Source organism: Selaginella moellendorffii, unplaced genomic scaffold (genome assembly GCF_000143415.4).
Source record: "Selaginella moellendorffii unplaced genomic scaffold, v1.0 SELMOscaffold_14, whole genome shotgun sequence".
Lineage (NCBI taxonomy): Eukaryota > Viridiplantae > Streptophyta > Lycopodiopsida > Selaginellales > Selaginellaceae > Selaginella > Selaginella moellendorffii.
Window position 1 is genome coordinate 2308603 of NW_003314275.1, and position 21419 is coordinate 2330021.

At 47.3% G+C, this 21419-nt stretch overlaps 2 protein-coding genes across 5 annotated transcripts; one reads left to right on the forward strand and one right to left on the reverse strand.

The window, feature by feature from the left end:
• Nucleotides 1–348: 348 nt before the first annotated feature.
• LOC9632677 (ABC transporter C family member 8) lies at nt 349–6178 on the reverse strand. Its single transcript, XM_002970570.2, has 13 exons — nt 5819–6178; nt 4027–5753; nt 3516–3785; nt 3127–3447; nt 2992–3078; nt 2308–2931; nt 2090–2254; nt 1748–2033; nt 1478–1692; nt 1124–1429; nt 1008–1071; nt 715–954; nt 349–648 (listed from the first exon to the last, which is right to left on the reverse strand). The coding sequence occupies exons 1-13, from the start codon at nt 5841–5843 to the stop codon at nt 542–544; spliced, it is 4437 nt and encodes a 1478-aa protein (XP_002970616.2). The 5' UTR covers nt 5844–6178; the 3' UTR covers nt 349–541.
• A 355-nt stretch (nt 6179–6533) lies between these two features.
• Nucleotides 6534–7599, forward strand: LOC112346383. 4 transcript variants are annotated; one of them, XM_024675245.1, is made up of 3 exons: nt 6534–7048; nt 7121–7220; nt 7293–7599. In XM_024675245.1, exons 1-3 carry the CDS (start codon nt 6872–6874, stop codon nt 7295–7297), a joined length of 282 nt encoding a protein of 93 aa, XP_024531013.1. In that variant the 5' UTR covers nt 6534–6871; the 3' UTR covers nt 7298–7599. The 4 variants fall into 4 exon arrangements, 3 of the variants coding, with proteins under 3 accessions (XP_024531013.1, XP_024531012.1, XP_024531011.1); XM_024675244.1 differs by having other exon boundaries at nt 6572–7048; nt 7139–7220; nt 7276–7599; XM_024675243.1 differs by having other exon boundaries at nt 6576–7048; nt 7276–7599.
• Nucleotides 7600–21419: the final 13820 nt, after the last annotated feature.

A 21419-nucleotide genomic window follows, 5' to 3' on the forward strand; every position in this document is an offset into this window, starting at 1 on the left:
ACGCCGAACTTGAAGTTGCAGTAGTACCACTGCACGTCGCTCACGTCCAGGAGGTGTTTGATCTCATCGACCCTGATGGACATCTGCCGCGAGGATTTGAGGATCTTGACGATTTCGTGGTGGTTGTCGTCATGGCACGCATCGCAGACGACGTCCTCGCAGCGAGTGCAGAAGTTCTTGAAGGTGCGAGAGCACACGCACTTCAGGCCCAGTTGATTCTCGGGCCGCGTGATGCGAGCCAAGGAAATCAGCATTGGCAGCCACTTTGGACCTTGGCTCTTTGTATCCATTAACGCTACCCTAGGAAAAGAAAGCGTTCAATATATACAGTACTTTCAAAGGGATTGCAAAAAGGAAGCACTATTTTAGTAAAATATATTATCGGAATCTATCCACCGGAATAATTAAACCTTTTTGATAAACGAGAACGAGAAAATTTTTCCTAAGATTATCGCCGTGTTCTTTGACTCTATTTTATTGAACTCGGCTGCTGCTCTGACGAGACGTTCCTACACTACCTCAGTGACAACAAAAACGGTGCTCACTTGCCACCACCGCTTTGAGCCCAGTACTCTTTGACAAGCTTTGCAAACAGAGAGTCCGGATTCTGGAGAAGCTTTTGAGGACTCTCGTACTCTGCCAATCGACCTGTTCGGTTCTCGAGGTTTAGAAATCCGAGAGCACAAAAGAGACAAAAAAAAAACTGCCACTTACCATCGTGCAGTGCCATAACTCTATCGCTGTCAATCACCGTTGGTATCCTGTGAGCGACCGTCACCACGGTGCACGAAGCAAACTCCTCCCGTATGACTTTCTGGAGGACTGCATCCGTGGTTGAATCGATAGAGGCCGTAGCTTCGTCCAGAACCAGAATTCGCGACCGTCGGAGGAGAACACGACCGAGACAAAACAGCTGCCTCTGCCCCGCGCTCCAGTTTCCACCCTCATCAGCCACTACAAAGGCACGTCATTAACAAAACCAGGGGAAAATGGAGACTTTATAGTACCTCCTGATTCAAGTTGTTCCGGCAGAGATCGGATCACGTCACCCATTTGACATTTGTCAAGAGTCTGAAGAAAATTCTGCTTAACACAAAGAAAAAAAAGGTTGAAACAAACTTACCTCCCATATTTCCTGGTCAGAATAAGAACCGAGCGGATCCAAGTTCGACCGTACTGTTCCACGGAAGAGCGTTGGTTCCTGAGGTATGATCCCCAACTTCGTTCGCAAATCCCGAAGCCCGATAGAGCATATGTCGATTCCGTCGATTAGAATTGTTCCACCGACTGGCTCCACAAGACGAAACAAAGCTCCAATCAGCGTCGTCTTCCCACTGCCGGTTCTCCCAACAACACCAACTTTGTGGCCTCCTTGAATGGTGCAGCTGATTCCTCTGAGCACCAGAGGCGAGTTTGGCCGGTACCGGATCTAAAAAAAATGTTTCGCGTCATGCTCGGACTGAAATAGCTTTATTACCTGAAGTTTTTCCAGTACGATCTCTCCCTTGCTAGGCCATTCAGGAGGTGGTCGGTTGTTCTCAATAATAGGTGGAGCCTCAACTGGGACATTCATGTATTGCTTGATACGCTCGACTGAGACAATGGTGTTGGCTAACTGGCAGTACCATTGTGTGAGAACCACAAGACTAATGTTCACGAGAGCTCCATATGAAAGTCCCATACCAGCAAGGCCTGAAAATACATGAAACGGTTGTGATACATGGATGTGGGATGGAGTTTTACATACCTGGGCCGATGTCGAAAGTCGACAGCATTATACCAAAAATGCACAGCAGCACAGTCCCGCACGATTCTACACGTAGCACAAGCCATTCCATCACCGAATAGTTATGCATATATAGAGAAACATCCTTGTCGAGAAGGACCAAGTTCTTCCGCCTGAACTCGTCTGCTACTCCGAAAGCTCGAATCGAAGTAACGCCGTTAATAGTCTCGCCAGACATGTTGACAATTGGTGCTTTCGTCATAGCGTTCAGCCTCATGAGCGACTGTGCAGTGGAGCGGAAGTATTTCTGCCAAATCACAAATTTTAGCGCCAACAACAAAATTAAAAACTAACAACAGTTACCTCGACTCGTTTGATCATGTACAACATCGGTATGACGAAGACGAAGTACGGCCAGACCACGTAAATCAGTATGATGAAAACGCTGGGAAGATCAAACAGGAACCCGATTATGATGTTCGAGATTTGGTTGAGGTCGATGTCCAGTAAACTCATGTCATTCGAGGCCTGATCCAGACTCACCCGTAAGCTCACGGAAAAAGGGAAAAACGGAGACTTACCCTGCTCAGAATCCTTCCTGTCGGTGTTGAATCGAAGAAGGACATCGGCGCCTTGAACAGAGAATCCATCAATCTGTAGAAGAACTCCCTAGAAGCCTTAAGCCCCATAGCAATATGAGCTCTCATCCTTATGATAAAACAAAAGCTCGTCGACCAGGAGATCAAAGTGTATCCACCAACAAGCAGCTTCGCATTGATGTCCGGATTCTGAACCTGGATTGCGAGATATAAACTTGCGGCAGCCTGACCAGCAACCAGACCCGCCTGCGCGACTAGATCCACAATGAAGAAAAATCTCGCCTTGGAGATTGTCAGATAATCCTTGTAAGGCTGGAGACCCAGGTCTCCAACCCCCATCTCTTCCTTCTCGGTCAGTTGAGAAGCCGTGAACGATTCGCTATGATCTTGCTGCTTTTTGCTGGAATTCCTTCTTACGATACTGATGTGCCTCTTGAACTCAGGGTCTTTGTTAGATTTGCTTTCACTCATCTGCTGCTCCTGCTGCTGATTGTTGAAGTTATCCAAAGCCTCCTTGTGAGCATTGACAAGCTTCTCAAACGCGAGACCTGACTCAACTAGTTCGTCATAGTTACCACTCTGTAAGACTTCGCCATCTTGCATCACCTGCACACGGAAGTCGTTTGTGAGCTTGAGCTTATAATTCTGAAAAATCAAAACACTCACCAAAATCTTGTCAACCGCAGGTAGGAACTCTACTTGATGAGTAACGAGCAACACAGTTTTACCAGCCAATGCTTTCATAACGCAATCCTGTTAAAACCCCTTTAGTAAACCAGAAAAGAAATCTCAGGAACTTACATGAAAGAGAGTTGCAGCTGTGTGAGCATCCACAGCACTGAAAGGATCATCCAGAAAATAGATATCCGAGTCGTAATACACCGCCCGAGCAAGTTGAATTCTCTGCTTCTGGCCACCGCTGAGATTTAGCCCCCTCTCGCCAATCTCAGTCTTGTCACCATGCGGAAGTATCTTCAAGTCGGATTCAAGAGCGCAAGCCTTGAGAACGTTCTGGTATTTCTGCTCGTCATAAGGTTTGCCAAATACCACATTGTCTCTTATCGTGCCAGTTTGGATCCATGCAGACTGAGAGACATAAGCCACTGTCCCATAGAGTTGCACCTACAGGAAAGAAAAAAAAAACACAATGAAAGAAAGATTCGTCAAACGTAAATAGAACATTAACTTACTGTTCCAGATATCTTGGGAATCTCTCCGAGTAAAGCGGACAACAACGACGACTTGCCAGACCCAACAGCACCACAAATGGCCACTTTATCACCGCGATGTATCTCAAAGTTTGCATTCTTCAGGCTCGGGTGTGAACCATCCCAGCTAAAGAATCCCCCTCGAGCGCGCACAACAACGTCGTTCCCCTTGAGAGACCTCCGATCGACAGCGTTTGTATCAACTTCTTCGTCCTGGAGGAACCTCCCGAGCCTTAACAGCGAGACTTTCACCTGGAAGAAGGAAAACGTGAGAGCAATTAAAAGAAAGAAATTGCAAGTCGTCAACACAAGATCCATGGAAAAGTTGACACATCAGCGGACGAATCCTACTGACAGGAAAACGATGCAATGACAAAGAAACCAGGAAACGTGGACAAGCATGAACAGCCCACAGTGTATGATCTAAAAATCTAAAGAACGAAGTTGCGACTTTCAAAAAAAATTAAAGGAAAGATGGACGATGAGAACTCACCTGGGTGATGATCGCTAGAAGCTCGGGGACGATCCTCACGGGCTCCTGCGTGTTCCCAAACGCCGAGAAGACCGTGAAGATCACCGCGGCCGTGAGCTTGTTCCCGAGAAAGGCATACCCGGCAAGAGCAACCGCGACCGCCACCGTGTAGCTAAACCAAAACGTGATGAGCGAGACGCTCCTCTTGCCGTGCATGGATCCCAGCCACTGGAGCTCCTCCTCCCTGTGCTGCTTGATCAGCGTCTTGAATTCCTCCTCCCACGCCTGGAGCTTGATGATCTTCATGCTGGTGAGGATCTCCGTGGTAGCCCTCAATCGCTTGTCCTGCGCGACCATGAAATTCGTCTGCGCGCGCTGGAGGAGGCGGCTGGTGGGGATCTGGATGCACGCCGTAACGACGAGCACGGCAACGCACGCCAGGGTCGCCAATCCGATCGTCCCTACGAGAATGCCGATGGCGATCCCTAGCTGGAGGACGAGCGTCCATGTATAGTGCATCCACCACGCAAAATCCCCCAGCCGGTACGCATCCACGCCGATGTAGCTCACGATCTCGCCCGCGCCATGGCGCTGCGTGGCCGAATTCGCGAGCCGGAGCTGCTTCTCGTAGACCTCGGCGATGACGGCCGATCGCAGGCGCGCGCCGACGAGGCGCGATTGGAAGCTCCAGTGCCGCTGCGAGATGGACTGGAGGAATTTCGCGGCCGTGAGGCCGAGGATGATGGCGAAGCCCTCGACCCGGAAGAACCCTAATTTTTCCCCCTGGGGCTTTGCCACCGAGCGCACGAAGAAATACGTGAAGAGCGGCGAGGAGGAGAGCGCTAACGTTCTTACGAGCGCCAAGAATCCAGTGTAGAGGAATTCCTTGCCGAAGCATCCGGCCAGCGCCTTGAAGACGGAGATCCTGGCGCCATGCTTGCGCTGGAGCTCCAGGCGCTGCGCGAAATCGAGGTGATTGGTCTGGGCGCTATACTCCGGTGGAAGAACGGGGATGTCCTGGAGCTCCAGCGGCCTGGAATGGCCGAGGTCGAGCAGTGGATTCATCCACGAGAAGGAGAGCTGGCTCCAGAATCCCGCAGTCGCTAGCGGCGTCACATTCTTCTCGGGGATCTCTACTCCGCCATCGCCGTTGAGCAGCGGCGTCACGAGATCGCGCTCCTCGTCGCGCTGTTCTTGCCCGCTCCAGATCTCGCGGAGCTTCACCGCCGCCGCCGCAAGGAGGACACAGCACACCGGCCACGCCGCGATGGAGAGAATGCCATAGACCGTGAGCGCCGACGAGGACTCCCGGACGAGCACCACGATCGTCCACGCCGTGATCACCGTGTTCATCACGAACATCGCGATCCACCAGATGCAAGCTGTGAACTTCGCTGCTCGACGAACGCCGGACGCCATCGCCGAGTAGCCCACGCCGCCCCACGAGATCGTTTGGGCGAGCCAGAAGACCCAGACGATGGAATCGACCGGCCACTCGGTCGCGAGCAGCCATAGCAGCACCGCGAGCTGGGCGAGCGCGACCAGGCTCGCTAGAACGCCCACCAAGATCGACCACCGCGACCTCCTCCTGGATCCAGTGTTCTTGCGCGATGCGATGTGGACGATCACGAAGGCGAAGAAGAAGGCGAGCTTGAGGATGCAAGTGATCGCGTTCTCGGTGTGCGGTAGAACCGCCCAGGAGGACTGGAACCGGGTGGAGCAAATGGATTGGAGCTGGATCCAAGCATCTGGCAAGAACAAAGCGATACGAACGAATCAGCGCCAACAACACATCGATCTATCACTCGCTCACCTTGGACCTCTGGTCGGACCTTCATCGCTGATTCAAGTATCACTCCTCCTCTCAAGAAGAGCCAGCGACCATCTAGCGCTCCTCAATCCACCATAGCCGAGTGAATTCTACCTCAAATCCACCATAGCTAAGCTCTGCCTAGCTAGCTCTCGGAGAATGTGGGGTAGCGCGGGCGATCGATCGCTATGACTGAATTAATTGTAACCGGCGGCCTTGCTGGTCACTGCTCCTTCATTCATTCCAAATTCCTCGTCCTCCGGCCAAATTTTTTCCTGCCAGTACCAACAGAAGCAAAGCAAGGGAGCCGCGAGAGAGAAAGTTATCTTTCTTCCTCGGTGATGTGTCACTCTCCTCCGCCACGTCGGACTTTTCCGCCTATGACGTGGTCTAGCTGGACATAATTCTTAAATGCCCCATTTGTTACCTGGCGCGAACTGTCCGGCAAGAACCACGTGGGCGGCGATCTGACGGATACCGGCGTAACAGCTCGGCCCCAAATCGACGGCTCACAGGCCTGTGGCTCCCAGACGAGCCACGCACTTGGAGCTTTGACGGGCAGCCAGGGGTAATATAATCACTTGCTGGCTGGCTGTGGAGTTGACACATTTGTAGTTTGGAAAGAATCGAAATTCTCCAACCCAAACGTCCAAGTACATGATTCTTTGTATTCACAGATCGAAGGCACGCAACGCAGCAAGCAACTGAGATCTTTCCTCCAGCAAGGAGTGATTGAATTCTTCTCGAAAAGTTTGGGTCTCATCTGATTGTAAGTTTAGGGGGATCTTTGTGAAGGATTCCCGGACACCGGACAAATGGAGGATGCTTTAGAAAATTTTGGGAAAACGCTGGCATTGAGGAGGCTTAGTCAAGCCCAACATTTGAGTCAATTGGCTCAATGCAAATTCCTCCCTTGTCTTTTTGTTTCCAGAAGTCCAACCTGATCGCCCACACTCCGATTTTTTAAGAGTGCATAGAATACGAAATGGACTCTTTCATTGACACGGAGTACGAAGATTTTAGGGTTCTATGGGGTTTTGATTTTAGGGTTTTCCCATGGAGAAGCGCAGGCGATCGCACGCCATCCACAAGCGGGCATGCTTCGCGAAGCTGGGCCCTGGGGCGAGGAAGGGGAAGACTACGAGCCCTAATTCTTCCCCGGGACCTGCGAATTTGGACAAGTATTTGAATGAAGAGGGGGAGTCGTGGGCGGAAAGAGTTTGTGGCGCAGTGGTGGGTTAAAATCTCTCCTTGTTTTTTTTTTTTTTTTGAGGTGATCTTTAGTGAAGCTTTGCTGATAGATAGCCATTGGCGTGTTTGAAGATGGTGGCTATGGAGCGTGCTGCCACCCTTGGTGACCTGAAGCTGGCCGGGGTTTTGAGTTGGGAAACTCTCCAGGGCATTTGTAAGTAAGGTTTGGGCTTTGTTTGCTTGGCTCTTGCTTAGGTTTGTTTTTCTAGCGATTGCTCTTGAGGAGTTTAGAGAGCAACGGCTTTCTGCTCGTCTGGCGGAATATCAAAATCATTGAAGAAAAGAGATGTGTTTTCTCTTTCTCAAGTTCTCAAGGACAAGAGAAGACATTGCAAGCAGGCCCCTTTGGAACTGAAAGAATTCAAGACATGTAATCGGTAAATCACTCTTCCCTACGATAAGACTTGGTCTAGTGGCAAGTGTGTAGGGTGCGACCGTAGACAAGCCTAGTGTAAGTGCTATACTTGCAAGAGTTTATTTCAATGTTTGAGTTGGACACTGCAAGAAAGTGTTCCATTCTTCATGCCGTATTATGTACCCCATAGATACTAGACTCTTGGATCATTGTAAGCATTGAAACTTTGATAGTCATACAATTGGGAGTTTGTAGTTGCACTCAAAAGCCCATCATAATAGCATTATGATATTCAAATCCTCATCTAATCAATGGGCATCTGCATATTTATATGGAATCAGGAGAATTGACTATAAATATTATAATGTGTTATAGTAAAATAACAAAATTGTGTTGATGTTTGATTATATTGTAAACTTTTGTAATTATTTATATAATTTAATTGAGCTGCTTTTAACTTACATAAATTGGAACATCTCCTTTAAGGATGTTTAAGTTTTAATATTTTTTCTTCTTCTTTTTAGCACTGTATTTTAAAGAAATGAAGGTTAAGAGTTATTATTTTGGAAATTGGTAATTAGTGATTTTGGTAATTTTGGAAATTAATGTGTTCCTTGTGCAAAATATATAAATTAAAATGTTCATCATTCATAAATCAATTAGAAACACCTAGAGGGATATTAGATAACCAAACGACAGTACCATTCCCTTTTGTGAAGGTCGTGGTTGCTAGAAAGCTAGAAAATCACATAACTTAAGATGGCTTGTAACTTACTAGAGGCTTGTTGGGAAGCCCTCCTGCTTTTAGCCAGGCTTTCCAGAATTTTGTCATGTCAATCGGCTGAAAAAAAAAGGAAAACAGATTTAAAGGTAGTTTGTTCTTCACAGCCTACCTCCTCTAGAAGCTCCTGCACTTGTTCCATCTCCTCCTGCATTTCCCAGCGTTTAGGCCGCATCTTAGAGCAGTCGAAGTCGAGGAACCGGGGCCCTCCATCGCGAGCGATCATCATGTTGGACCTCTTGAGATCCCCATGAAGAACTCCCCGCGCGTGGATTTGATTCAGCCCCAGCCTCAACGCAGCCACAGTGTGCCTCGTCACCCGGTCATCTCCAAGCTTCCTTGTGCCCTCATCCGACAGCGCCAAGTAGACCGCGTTGAAGTGAGGCAGCCTGCCCACCCCATAGAAAGTTGCTGTATAAACGCCATAGAGGTCTTGCATAGCAACATAAGCCTTCTGCTCCTGCTCAAACGCCTCCGCCGCACCCTCCTCCCGGAGATCAAACGTCTTGAACACGATCCGGATCCCAGTGCTCTTGAAACACCCCTCCAAGACGTTCCCGAACCTGGCCAAGCCGGCGACGCGGCCCGTGAGCCCGAGCTCCTCTATGCTGGGCGCCGACATGTCGCCAAGCCTGCATGCGTCAACCACTTGCAGCCGAGCGTGGCCGCCCCGGGGCATGGGGCGGATGCCTAGGAGTGTGGAGCCACGGGTGGAGGCAAAGGGAACAAGCTTCCGGTCCATACGGAGCTCTGGTTCTCGGCTCAGGCCGTGCAGGAGGAACACGAAAGCTCCTACCGTTGCGCCTTCCCTCCCAAACACGGGAGAGAACTGGAGGCGCTTGCTGGTAGCATCCGGCCTGCGAAAGAAAACAGTCTGGTGGTAGCTGGAGATGTAGCCCACCCGCGCCTCATCCAGCACCATGCAGCCAAAGAGACGCTGGACGCGGTACTCAACCTTGCGGTCACCAGTCCCCACTTGGGTCAGCTCCACGTTCCAGGGGTCGACTATGTGCCCGACCCCATGCACCCCCGACGGTTCGCTCCTGGTGGCTCCTTCACACAAGAAAGAAGAAGAAGCCACGCTTGTGTCAACAACAACCTGGGTGGCAAACGAGTAGGACCTCCCATCACCATGCCGGTACCGGAACGGGATGCGTAGCTGCTTGGCCATTTCTTCCACCAGCGGGAAGGCGATGAAGTTGAGGGCGTGCATTATGCTTTCTTCCGAGGCAACGGGCACGTAGCGCTGCCTAAAAAAGGTCGATAGCCGCTTCTCCGTGTTGTCCAGCCCGTTGATGAAGGCCTCCAAATCCTCTCTAAACTGTGGCCACGGCTCCAGTTGGACATGTGTGCTGGAGAAGCAGCTGCTATCTTCTTGCACTGGATCAACTCGCACATCGGGTAGGCAAACCCGTGCTGCTTCCCTGAGACTAAACTTGCCCATGACTATATACCCTAGTTCGCCAACTTTACCCTATTCCACTAAAAAAAATTCACCAAACCGTCCAACCATTCATAGACTCATGTCCGGTGACATCTTTCGAAGAGAAGAAGCGGAAAAAGAGCTGGTTTGTGATGCCAGCCATGAACTTCGCCACACGACCACTTAGAGCTAGAGGAGAAATAGAACTTTAGGGCACTACCGAGCTTTGTTTCCTTCTCTTTTGCGCTCACTCACAGAGAGCTTGGCACTGCTGCTCTGGAGGCAGACTTTTCCTCGTTTTTCTAACGGCAGAGGAGAAGAGGCTTAGAAGAAGTCTGGGTACTCCCGCTTGGCGTACATGGTCAGATCGCAGCAGTGCAGCCCGAGATATCTCAAGCGGGGGCACTTCTCAGCCAGTGCAATCACGCTCACGTCTGAAAAAGCCAAAGCAGAACAAGATAAGAATCGAAACAGAGAAACGCACGCTGAGTGTTTAAGCCGTGTCAGGCAGTCACCTGAGATAAGATGGCAACATCGACTCCTCACCAGTCGGGACACCAAATAGCTAAGCCAATGCCGATATTCCGTCGTCAATGATTCTGTCGCACGGAGCCCGACGCAGAGTCCTGTGCGAGAGCCTGGAGGAAAGAACAAGAAGTTGAGAAAAGGAAGCAAAGCAAGATTTTACAGAGCAAGACTTACCTTCAAAGCGTTGTCCGACCCCGCATTGTCGCATCCGTACAGGTTCAGGAGCCGGGCACCACTAATCCCAATGCAGCCACTCAGGTCGAGCTTCTGGCACCCGTTTGCCAAAGCCACCAAGGACCTCTGGACCCCCGTTCGACAAGTCCAAGCACAACATATCGTGAGTGTGCATCTTCGCAAGTTACAGCTCTGCACGCAGTAGAACTTGTAAGCCACGGCTCTTCCCACACCTGTGGATGATCCCAGCCAACAACACGGTAAACAAAACCAGAAGGCGTTGCAGAGTTGGTAAAAAACAAAGCAAACGCGAGCTTACCAAGAGAATGAAAGCTCCAGGATGCCAAGAGACGAGGCATCTTGCCAGCTGGTGCACACGCCAGAGGCCACAAAACCGTGTGGTGGTCGACCAGCGCTAGTATCCGCACCAGGAGCTCTTGCCACTTGGAGTCGGCACTGTGCTTTTGGACCAGCTTCTTCCACTTGTCTGCGCTGGCGATTCCATCTCCTCGTCCTCGATGTCGCGGAAGAACTGCCACAAGCCTCCAGAGGCGGGACGTTTGCTTCTCGTTCATGGTGGTGTGCTGAGCGTCCATATCCATATCACCTGCAAAGAGAAAAACGAAAAAATTAATCGAGAGGATCCATCACAGGAACACGAAGCAATCACACTCTCCACAGATAGAAGAAAGAAAAAAGAGAACAAGCTAAGTTTCGTCAAGAGCGAGAAGACAACAAGAGTACAAAAAAGGAGAGAGACGAAAAAGGCCACAGGAAGAAGAGGAAGCGAAGGAAAAAGTCGTGCTCCTTACCACGACATGAGAACTTGGGTATCGATCTCTATCCAAGCTCTGCCTGTTATTACTTACACGGCGGGCTCCTTGAGCTGGAAAACTCTCACAAGTTCTCAGGCCTGCATCTTCCTGACGGCCTGAGCGAGGTTCGCCCCATCACGCTTCTTCAACGTTCTGGATAAACGCACCAAGCTCTGGACAGAGTCAAGCAAAGGAAGAAAGACGGCAAAGTGGAAGAATAGTATACATACCACATGTCTTTCGCGTCACTGCTGATGACGGGAGCCACAAAGCACCATCTCGGTTCTCGCCACAGAGTGCAAGTGCGCGGAGGCGTGGAATTCAAGAGCTCCTCTCTGTAGATGTGTGATTTTGTGTATGTGGAATGCTCTGTCGACTTCATTGCTTTGGTATGGTTATGTACATAATGGTATGGGTGTGACGTTTGGCAGTTGGTGTCTTGGATGAATGACTTGTCTTCTTTGTTGACATGGAGACTTGTCATCACTTGTCTCCACACTCCTCCTCAAGGCTTGCACTGTCAGTCAAACGGAGTGATTTGAGGAAGAGTTCATGCTTCACTCGAGGCAAGGACTTCGTTAGGATATCAGTGACCATTGAGCTGGTCGGACAGAATTCTAGGTTGATTGTTCCATTGTTGACTTGATCCCGGATGAAATGGAACCTCAACTCAATATGCTTGGTGCGTGAGTGAAATCTTGCATCCCAAGTCAACGCTATTGCCGACATATTGTCGCAGTAGAGTTTGACTCCTGGAATTTGAATCCCGAGGTCCTGCAGCAACGTCTTAAGCCAGATGGCCTCTTTCGCTGCTGCTGCAGCTGCAATGTATTCAGATTCGCATGAAGACATCGCAGTGATCTGCTGCCTCTTGGAACACCAACTAACCATGTTATGGTTATACATGAAGACATACCCTGAGGTGGATCTTTTGTCATCTAGATCTCCTACCCAGTCTGCGTCTGTGAATCCCACCAGGCCGTTGTCTCCATCTCCTCTTGCATATTTCAGTGTGAATTTCCTTGTGCCACTCACATACCTCATGATCCGCTTTACAGCGGCCCAATGTGAGGGTGATGGATTGTCCAGGAACTTTGAGACTGCTCCCACACTGAATGTGAGGTCAGGCCTAGTTGAGACCATCAAGTAGATGAGGCTCCCGACCACTGAACGGTACAGTGTTGTGGTCTCCTCCTCGGGAGTGTCATCAGAGGTTGATGTCAAACTAAAAGCCTTGGACAACTTTGAGCCTGCTTCCATAGGAGTAGCCACCGGATTAGCGTTAAGCATAGAGTACCTCTGGAGAATGTCATGGATGTATTTCTCCTGTGAGAGCTCAAGTACTCCATGTTGCCTATCCTGGCAGACTTGAATTCCCGGACAGTAGTGCAAGGTGCCCAGATCGGTCATCTCGAATTTAGCAGCGAGAGAGGCCTTGATGCGGTGGATGAGTCGCATCTGGTTGGAGGCTAATATTGTATCGTCCACATATAAGGCTAAGAATAGAAATACTTGGCCATCTCGATATATGTAGAGATTATTATCAGCCGTGTTGCAAGTAAAGCCCAATGAGGTCAGAAAGCTATTAATTTTAGTGTACCATGACCTGGGGCTTTGTTTCAGCCTGTAGAGAGCCTTGTGCAAGCGGCAGACGAGATGCTCATGTCCGGGACGTATAAACCCAGGAGGCTAGGCAACGTACACCTCCTCCTCAAGATCACCGTTCAGGAAAGTAGTTTTCACATCAAGTTGATGGAGCTCCAGGTCGAGCTCAGCTGCAAGGCTCATCAAAACATGAATTGTTGTCAGCTTGACAATAGGGCTATAAGTTTCAAAGTAGTCAACTCCCTGGATTTGAGAGAAACCATGAGCTACAAAGCATGCCTTGTAGCGCTCGATGCTGCCATCAGCTCGATATTTCTTCTTGAATAGCCACTTGGCTGTAACTGCCTTCCTGCCGGGAGGGAGGGGAACCAATGTCCAGGTTCCATTCTTGATCAGTGAGTCATACTCGTCTTGCATGGCCGCTTGCCACTGTGAGGCATCATAACTGGAGAGAGCAGCCTGGTAGCCACGAGGTTCAGCAATGGAGCTCATGGCCCAATAGAATCCCTTCTTGCGTGGAGCTTGAGCAAGAGATTCTAGAGCTTTGACCGTTGGCTTGCTCACTTGTCCTGAACGGGTAACAGCTCCAATCTCTTGACGAGGTGGTGGTGTCATGAGAGAATCTGGAGGAAGTGAGCGGGAAGATCCTCCAACTGTTTCTTCACCAACAAACAGCTCGTCCACAGTAGCAGCAAGATTCTGCTCACTGAATGAAGTAGTGTTGCTGCTGGTAGCCACCGAAGTGACCAGAGGAACTGGTAGCAGCAGAGTTGCTGGAGAAGGCTCATCACCAAGTGGAGGAGGTGTTCCTCCTTTTGGAACGAGCAGCCTCTGGACTGCTGGTGCTGGTGGGTGGATGAGCTCATCTTCCAGCACTGGGGTCAAGTCCACCAAGTTAGAACTTGAAGGAATAGTACCTTGAATGTGGCGATAAAGCTTTTGCTCATTGAAAGAGACATCTCGGCTGACCACGAGCTTCTTGAGAGCAAGATTATAAAGGCAGTAGGCCTTGAAATGAGCATGATAGCCCACGAAGATGGTCTTCTGGTTCCTAGGATCCAGCTTCTGCCGAGTTGCATCTGGAATGCGAGCATACGCTGTGCAGCCGAAGACCCTCAAGTGCCCTAATTGAGGACGCTTCCCAGTCCAAGCTTGGTAAGGAACCACACCAGTGCTCCTTGTGGGAAGGCGGTTATGGATGTAAACAGTCGTGTTAATGGCTTCACCCCAAAAAGAGTTGGGTATGCCTGCGTGCTGGAGAAGGCAACGAACAGTCTCAAGCAGCGTGCGATTGAGGTGCTCTGCCACGCCGTTCTGTTGGGGAGTATGGGCTGTCGTGTACTGGTGAACGATGCCAGCCTCAGCCAGAAAGTTGAGAAACTCTCTGTTCAGATACTCTCCACCACCATCCGTGCGTAACACATGAATCTTTTGGCCAGTAGACGTCTTTGCCCAGCTCTTAAAAAGCTTAAAGTGGTTGAACACTTCTCTCTTAGCGTGGAGAAGGCTCACCACAGCATATCTGGAATGGTCATCGATAAAAGATACAAAGTACCTCTTGCAGCTGAGTGTTTCCACGGGCAGGTAGCACATGTCACTGTGAACTAGATCCAATAAGCCTATAGCTTGGTCCTCGATGGTTCTTGATGGAAAAGGAAGGTGAACTTGCTTCCCAAGATGGCATGTTTCACACACACCTAGATGGCCAGCTGGGAGCGCGATGCCTTTAGCATGCTGGTTACGAGCCAAGGCATGCAGATCTCGTTCATTGACATGCCCCAGACAAGCATGCCAGAGCTCAATGGTGTCTTGTGCTCGGAAAGCAAGCACTTGAGCTGGAAAAACCAGTTCTGCATTTAAATGGTAGAGTGTTTCATACCTCACGCCACTAGCTATAGGAGTACTATCACGACCATAGACACCCTTTTGGGAAGAAAGTGGTAGTAAAGCCTTGATCTGAGGCTGCACCTATAGAACGAACTGTCTGCCTTGCTTCAGGTACAAAGTGCACGTGATGAACCTCCTTAAGAGGTCCATAAGGTAGCTTGATCACCACCATGCCATGACCTTCCACCTGGAGTGGTCACTTGTCACCAACATAAACCTGTTGTGGAGCTTGAAGAGCCTTGTAAGTGTGAAAGGCAGACCTTAAAGGAGTCATGTGAAAGGAGGCACCACTGTCCAGCCATAAAACCTCAAGAGCAGACACCAGTGACGGGTAAAGAGCCATCATCAACAACGAGTTGCTCTGGGTAAGCATGTGCTGGGTGGCAGCCTTCTTTGCACGACACTTACACTCGACATGCCCCATCTTTCCACAATAGTTTCTTGGAGAAGTTAGATCTAGAGCTGGGAGTTGTAGTAAAAGAGATACGAGGCCCACGGCTAGTGCCTCCTTTCCTTTGCTCCCCACTCAATTGTTTCTTACCAAGAAACAAGGCCTGCTCGTGAGCAACTTGAGGGGATCCTTGATGGCCAGCTTGACGCTCAGCAATCTTGTGCTCTTCCTCGAGCAGATCAGAGTAGAGCTCCTCCATGGTTTTGCCTAGGACAAAAGAGAGCATGGAGGACGATTGTTGCAACTCTGGGGATATAGAGTAGAGCAAGAAGGCTTTTGCATAGTCATCGAAAACTGCAACACCTACTTCCTTCAACTGCTACATTAAGCCCTTGAGCCTCCTGATGTATGTTGCCATTGTCTCACCAAGCTGCATGCGTAGGGAGAAAAATTTCTGGGTCAGAACCATATTAGCATTAGTGGCTTTGGCTGCAAAGACTTGGGAAAGGGAGTCTTAATTTGCCTTGGCAGATTTTTCTAGATCAAGGAGATGAATAAATTCATCTCCAAGACCCAATCCAATCACAGAAAGGGTTTTGTGGTTCTTGGAGTCCCAAGTAGCCTACAAGGCTGCTTTTGTATCTTGAGGTCTCACTTCGGTTCCCTCCACCAAATCCCAACAATCTTTTGCCATTAAGATTAATTAGACTTTGGTCTTCCAAGTCATGAAGTTCTCGCCCATGAACTTCTGGAGTAGCTTCTCCCATCCTACATCTCAGTTGCCAGCTGGGATGGCCATGGTGCTTGCTAAGGTGGTTCTAGATGTAGTGCGAGGTGGAGTACTGGTAGCCATTAGTTTCTAGGAGAAAGGACAAAACAGCGGAGTAAGCTAGAAGCGAGGAGGGGGAGGAGGCGGTGGGAATCATTGGAAGGGATGCCCACACACCTTGCACACAGAGTGACAATTAGGGCAGAGGCACGGATGGACATCACGTTGCGCTCGCTTGCGGTCTTGTATCTGTCGTTCCACCCTAGCAAGGACTGCGAGAGCCCTAGTGTGGTCCTGCTCATCGCATTTCTGTGTTTGCCAGTGTTTCGCCATTAGGATAAAAAAAAACCTAATACCATGTAGATGTGTGATTTTGTGTATGTGGAATGCTCTGTCGATTTCATTGCTTTGGTATGGTTATGTACATAATGGTATGGGTGTGACGTTTGGTGGTTGGTGTCTTGGATGAATGACTTGTCTTCTTTGCTGACGTGGAGACTTGTTTCCACACTCTCATGTTCCAGCGAAGCTGTAAGTTGAGCACTCCATGTAGGGACCTGAATGCCTTGCGCGGTTAAAAAGATGGGACGGTGGTTGCAGGCACGTACACAGAAATCTCCTGGACAGCAGCAACGGCGTTGACTCGTACTCCATCGTGACTGACGTAATGATGCAATAACGGGAGCACCACCCTCTCTACCAAACTTGGTCGCAAAGGAGAGAATGCCTGAAACCAAAGAAAACCGTTTTAACTCAAGAATTACCTTACCATTTCTACTGTGGCGAAGAGGATCCCAGTCGGACAAACGGTGCAAATATAGCAGGACCACTGTAAGCATCCGTGCAGGCACCTCGATGCCACTCTGTCAACCTGTTCTTTCCTATCCCGATCTTCAGACGCGTCGCTGAAAATTCTCTCTGCAGTTTCCAAAGCTTCATCCCAACCAGATCCAAAAGCCATTTCGTTGTCGCTCTCGCCACTGAAACACTCCTCTGAGGAGGTCTTGGCAAGAACCCAATTCCTTGCGTCGACTTCATTTGAGGCAGAGTTGGCATGAGCCGACGCTGTCTATATGCTCCCACCTCGGTTCACGACAGCCATAGCCGCTTCAATAGCCGAGTCAAGTTGCACTTTCTCGTCAGCACCATCCAGTATCAGTATCCGTCTTTGAAATACTGCATTGGCACGTTCATCTCCTCAAGTTCTTCAATCAACATCAACAGACTTTTGTCCTGGGAAGCGGCGTCAGTAAACACATGCACGAAAGATAAAACAGTACACACCTGTTAAAACTCGCATAAAGTCTCTCATCTTCCCGGCCGATGAGAACTTTTCTTCTAACATCGTGATACTAGCAGCAGAAAAAGTTAAGTTCTGTTCCACAGAGTAAACATCCTTGCTGCAAGGCGAGCATGGCTGACTCTGCCTGTTGATCCAATGTAAATGTCGCATGCGCTACAGGCGGCCTGCTGTAACTCCAGACTGACCATAAGCACCACCGGCTCACTTCACCGCCTTACTGGAGGCTGGAATGAAATGCCTCGGATCCAACCTTTCCAGACTTTTGCTCGTTGCTCCTAGCGGCCAAGGAGAAGAGGCTCTCTAGCTCGTTCATGTGTGTTCTTTGTGAGGAAGGAAAAAACAAAAAAGAGATACCTTGGCTGCTCCGCCCTGCATAGCCGTGGTATGGCTTCAGAGAGGTCTTCTTCGAGACCCGAAGCACCAGCAACCTGTCCTCGGCCTCGACCATCAGGAGGCGAAGGTGTCAAAGGACTACTACCTGTCCTCTTCCCAATGCAGGTGGCACCGTGGCAATGGTGACTTGGCACCGAGAGGAGGCGATCCGGTCCAGAGGTGGAGGCAGAGGAGTGCCTCGAATTTCAGGCGGCAGTGGCAGCGGTGGTGAGCTTGATGGAGCAAGGAGCGAGCGCTAGTTAAGTACCGCTGCGCTGCCTCCACTTCCCCTGCCACAAGCTGCGAGGCTTTCCAAACTCAGGCTCTTGTCTTTCTGGATTCTGCATACTGTGTGAAGAAGTTGTTGGTGCTCTCGCTTTACTTGTATTTGAGAAAAGAAAAACAAAAATGAGAAATGTTTGTTCACGATCTATGGACACACCTTGTGAGTGGCTGTAATGTTTTAAACAAACGATTGACAAAAAAAATGCCATCGGGGAGGGCGTTCATCCAAAAAGAAAGAAAAAGAGAAGATGAATCCGATCATAAGAAAAAAAAAAACACGTGGTACTCTAATCTGGTCATCTGGTTGGAATAAAAAACGGAGAGGGAGACCAGTAACAAATGTTTACTTGCCTCAGAGCTTTGAGAAGCTCATGTCTCTGCATTTGTGAGTATCCAGATGCCTGTGTTCTGGGCATGGATGTGAAGTTCCAGAACTTTGAGATGTGCAAGCTCATCCTCATGATCATCAGCACGGGGCCTTTTTCTTCTCTGCACTAGCACCTGCGGGTAGGTTTGTAAAAACGTGTCATCAGGAGGTGTTTGCTGAAATTCGGAGGCATTTAAGTTTTCGTCACATTTTGTTCGTTATAGGCCATAGTAAGAATATACAGATATACTCCTGATACAAAAAACAAACCAATGTGAGTGAAAAAAACAACAATGTCAATATACTTAATGGTGAATTATTTGATTCAATTACTGAAGAATACCATAGCACTTTCGAACTTGCATCTGGCTGCTTGAAAAAGATGGTCTGATTCCACATTGGTTTCATCTTTTACCATATTTCCATATAACTGGCGCAGAACTTCAATAAGAGGTGGGCATAGTGATATAATAGAGCTGTCAGTAATTGAACCTAGCATAGCATATTCATTAAGCATATTACTATCTTTCTTAAATCTGTATATATAATACATAATTTCTTTAATAATCTCTTATAAAAATGTTTCTCAATAGATACTTTTATTAACACTTAAACAAAATACACAAAGCTTAAAACCTCATTCCTATTTATATTGCACTAGAATCTCAGCATATAGCATTTCAGGAAATAAATTGTCATATTCCCCAGCAATCTAGGATGAACTAAAGCTGGTCAATATGGTATTATGACTAATATATAGACAAGGTTTTACAAATTTTGTCTCAAAGTGGTTAATAAGAACCTGTGTGGAAATAACACTTATGATATAATACATGTTTCCTAAACAATAAGTAACATCAATAGTGAATTGCATACATTATAATTGCAAGCATGCTTAGGTCATTAATGGATGTATTGGACTTCAGCAACATAAGTTGTATGTACACTATTGTATTTGTGTTGGTAACTATAAAGATACAGTCAGTTTTGGCAACAAACTCTCTATTGCAAGATATTGAAAGTTTTGGAAATTGTAACATGTATAAAAGACCTTCCAAAATCATTGTGATCTCTAATTTTTCATTAGACATTCGATACAAAAACTCCCAGTAATTACATGATATGTTTAATGAATATAGGTTAATCAAGATTAGTGATTTAGACTTCAACAATATAAAGTTGCAGTAACTTGTATAAATCTAATGTTTAAACAAATATGGGCTTTTTGGTTTGCTTAAGCAAACCTATTGAAATAGTGAATATACCTAAAATAAATTTGGATATTCTATAATATTCTATCATCTAATGGTGGTTATTCATTAATATTAATCTTGTAGTTATAATTTATAGACTTTTCTAACCACTTTGTATCACAATGAGCATGTGAGGTCTTTTGAAGCATGAGCCAAAGAAACCTTGTAACTTATTGGGTTCTATGTTTAGAATAACAATTGGAAGGGAGCTCTCAAAGTTTCCAAGCTTATGGTATCAAGCTTAATTATCTCAGCTACTATCAACGATTAATGTTTGTGTTGGTATTGGGAATTTGCCACAAAGCAAGTCTTTTAGATCATGAGAGATGCCAACAAGCAAAAAAACCATAGATGTAATACATATGGTTTTCACCTTTTATCCTATGGTGAATTACTATGGGATAACTATGAAATGGAGTTTAAACCTTTTATGTGCCACATGTTACATGCCACGTGTCACATGCCATGTGTCCAAGGACAATAGAGTAGAACCCAAGTTTTAAGGCTTTGGGCCTCTAAATGAAGGTACAAGGCCAAACTCCTAAGCTTACAACCAAACAACAAAAGAATTGGAGCATAGAGTAACTTTTGACCATTTAACTCAAGGAACAAAGGGATAAAAGTACAAAGTGACTTTGGAATTGTTTTAGAACTTCTAGCATCTCAATGGCAAAACTAGTATGCAAAATGGAGCCAAACTCTATTTGGCTCTATTTTAGCATATTAGTGGTTTAACACAAAGACATATGTACTCTATCAACTAAAATAGTGTGGAACTTGGGTTTAAATCTAAGTTGGACACAGAATAAGGACAGACATGCAAATGGGAATTAGATTATGTCAACCATACCTGACCTATTCATTATCCCTACTATACATTTGGGAACCCTTCCACCCCTCCCCCCCCCTAAAATGAAGGTACAGGGCCAAACTCTTAAGCTTACAACCAAACAGTAAAAAAATTAGAGCATAGAGTGACTTCTGACCATTTAACTCAAAGAACAAAAGGATAGGAGTACAAAGTGACTTTGGAATTGTTTTAGAGCTTCTAATATCCCTGCCAAGACTAGTATGCAAAAAAACTTTGTTTAACTCTATTTTAGCATACTGGTGGTCTAACACAAAGACATAAGTATTCTATCAGCTAATATAGTGTGGAACTTGGGCTTAAATCCAAGTTGGACACAATTAAAGATAGACATGCAAGTGAGAACTAGATTATGCTTTAGATTGGTTAACTATGCCTAACCTATTCATTATCCCTACTATACATTTGGGAACCCCCCCCAACCCCCTCTAAGGAACACATGCTTTGGGCTTTCACCCCCAATCACCATTAGTACCAAGAGTTAGTCTCTAGGATAAGTGTAAATTTTATTAAATATGGAGTGGTGTTAGATTGCGAATTTGGATACAGGACCAATACCATTATGTTCAAGACAATCTCTACATTTGTAGATATACCAAATTAGCAAATCTAGATATTTTCCATAAATAGCAATTGAGACTGAATAGGACTAACACATGGGTGTGATAGCAAGAGTAGACATGGTAAACTATCATCTAGCAATATTGAGGGACCAAGTTCAATATCACAAGAGACTAATGCAAGCTAATATATGAGTTTCTCATACTAGGCTAAATATGCTCACCAAGAAACACATAGAAGTTCCTACCTTATGTTATTTAGCATAAGTACATACATGATGATTAGTTTCTCAATTACTTTAAGTGGAAATTAATAAAAAGTCAATAATACCAACTTCCTACTATTGTAGTAATAAAGAAAGAATATCCAAAAGGACTAGCTAGCAAGTAACTTTCGATACCCACAGTCATATTTATGACATTAAAACCCATTAATCTCTATATACGTCTGGTGTGAAAACTCCATATTAGTGATCCAGGGTCCATGGATGGAACCATCATGATATCATATCTTGGAACTTGATCCTCTCTTGCTATACTCAAAATGGAAGAAGTGAAGAGTCTTTTGAGATGTTTTGGGAGATGAGGCTAGATGGATCTTGTCAGTGAGACACCAT

Coding starts and splice junctions, on each gene's coding strand:
- LOC112346383 (XM_024675243.1), top strand. CDS start 6,872: ATGGAGAAGCGCAGGCGATCGCACGCCATCCACAAGCGGGCATGCTTC. Junction 7,049..7,120: donor AAAGAGTTTGTGGCGCAGTG/GTGGGTTAAAAT, acceptor GCTGATAGATAG/CCATTGGCGTGTTTGAAGAT. Junction 7,221..7,275: donor GGAAACTCTCCAGGGCATTT/GTAAGTAAGGTT, acceptor TTGTTTTTCTAG/CGATTGCTCTTGAGGAGTTT.
- LOC9632677 (XM_002970570.2), bottom strand. CDS start 5,843: ATGAAGGTCCGACCAGAGGTCCAAG. Junction 3,448..3,515: donor TTCCCAAGATATCTGGAACA/GTAAGTTAATGT, acceptor TCTTTCCTGTAG/GTGCAACTCTATGGGACAGT. Junction 2,255..2,307: donor CAGGAAGGATTCTGAGCAGG/GTAAGTCTCCGT, acceptor AGTCTGGATCAG/GCCTCGAATGACATGAGTTT.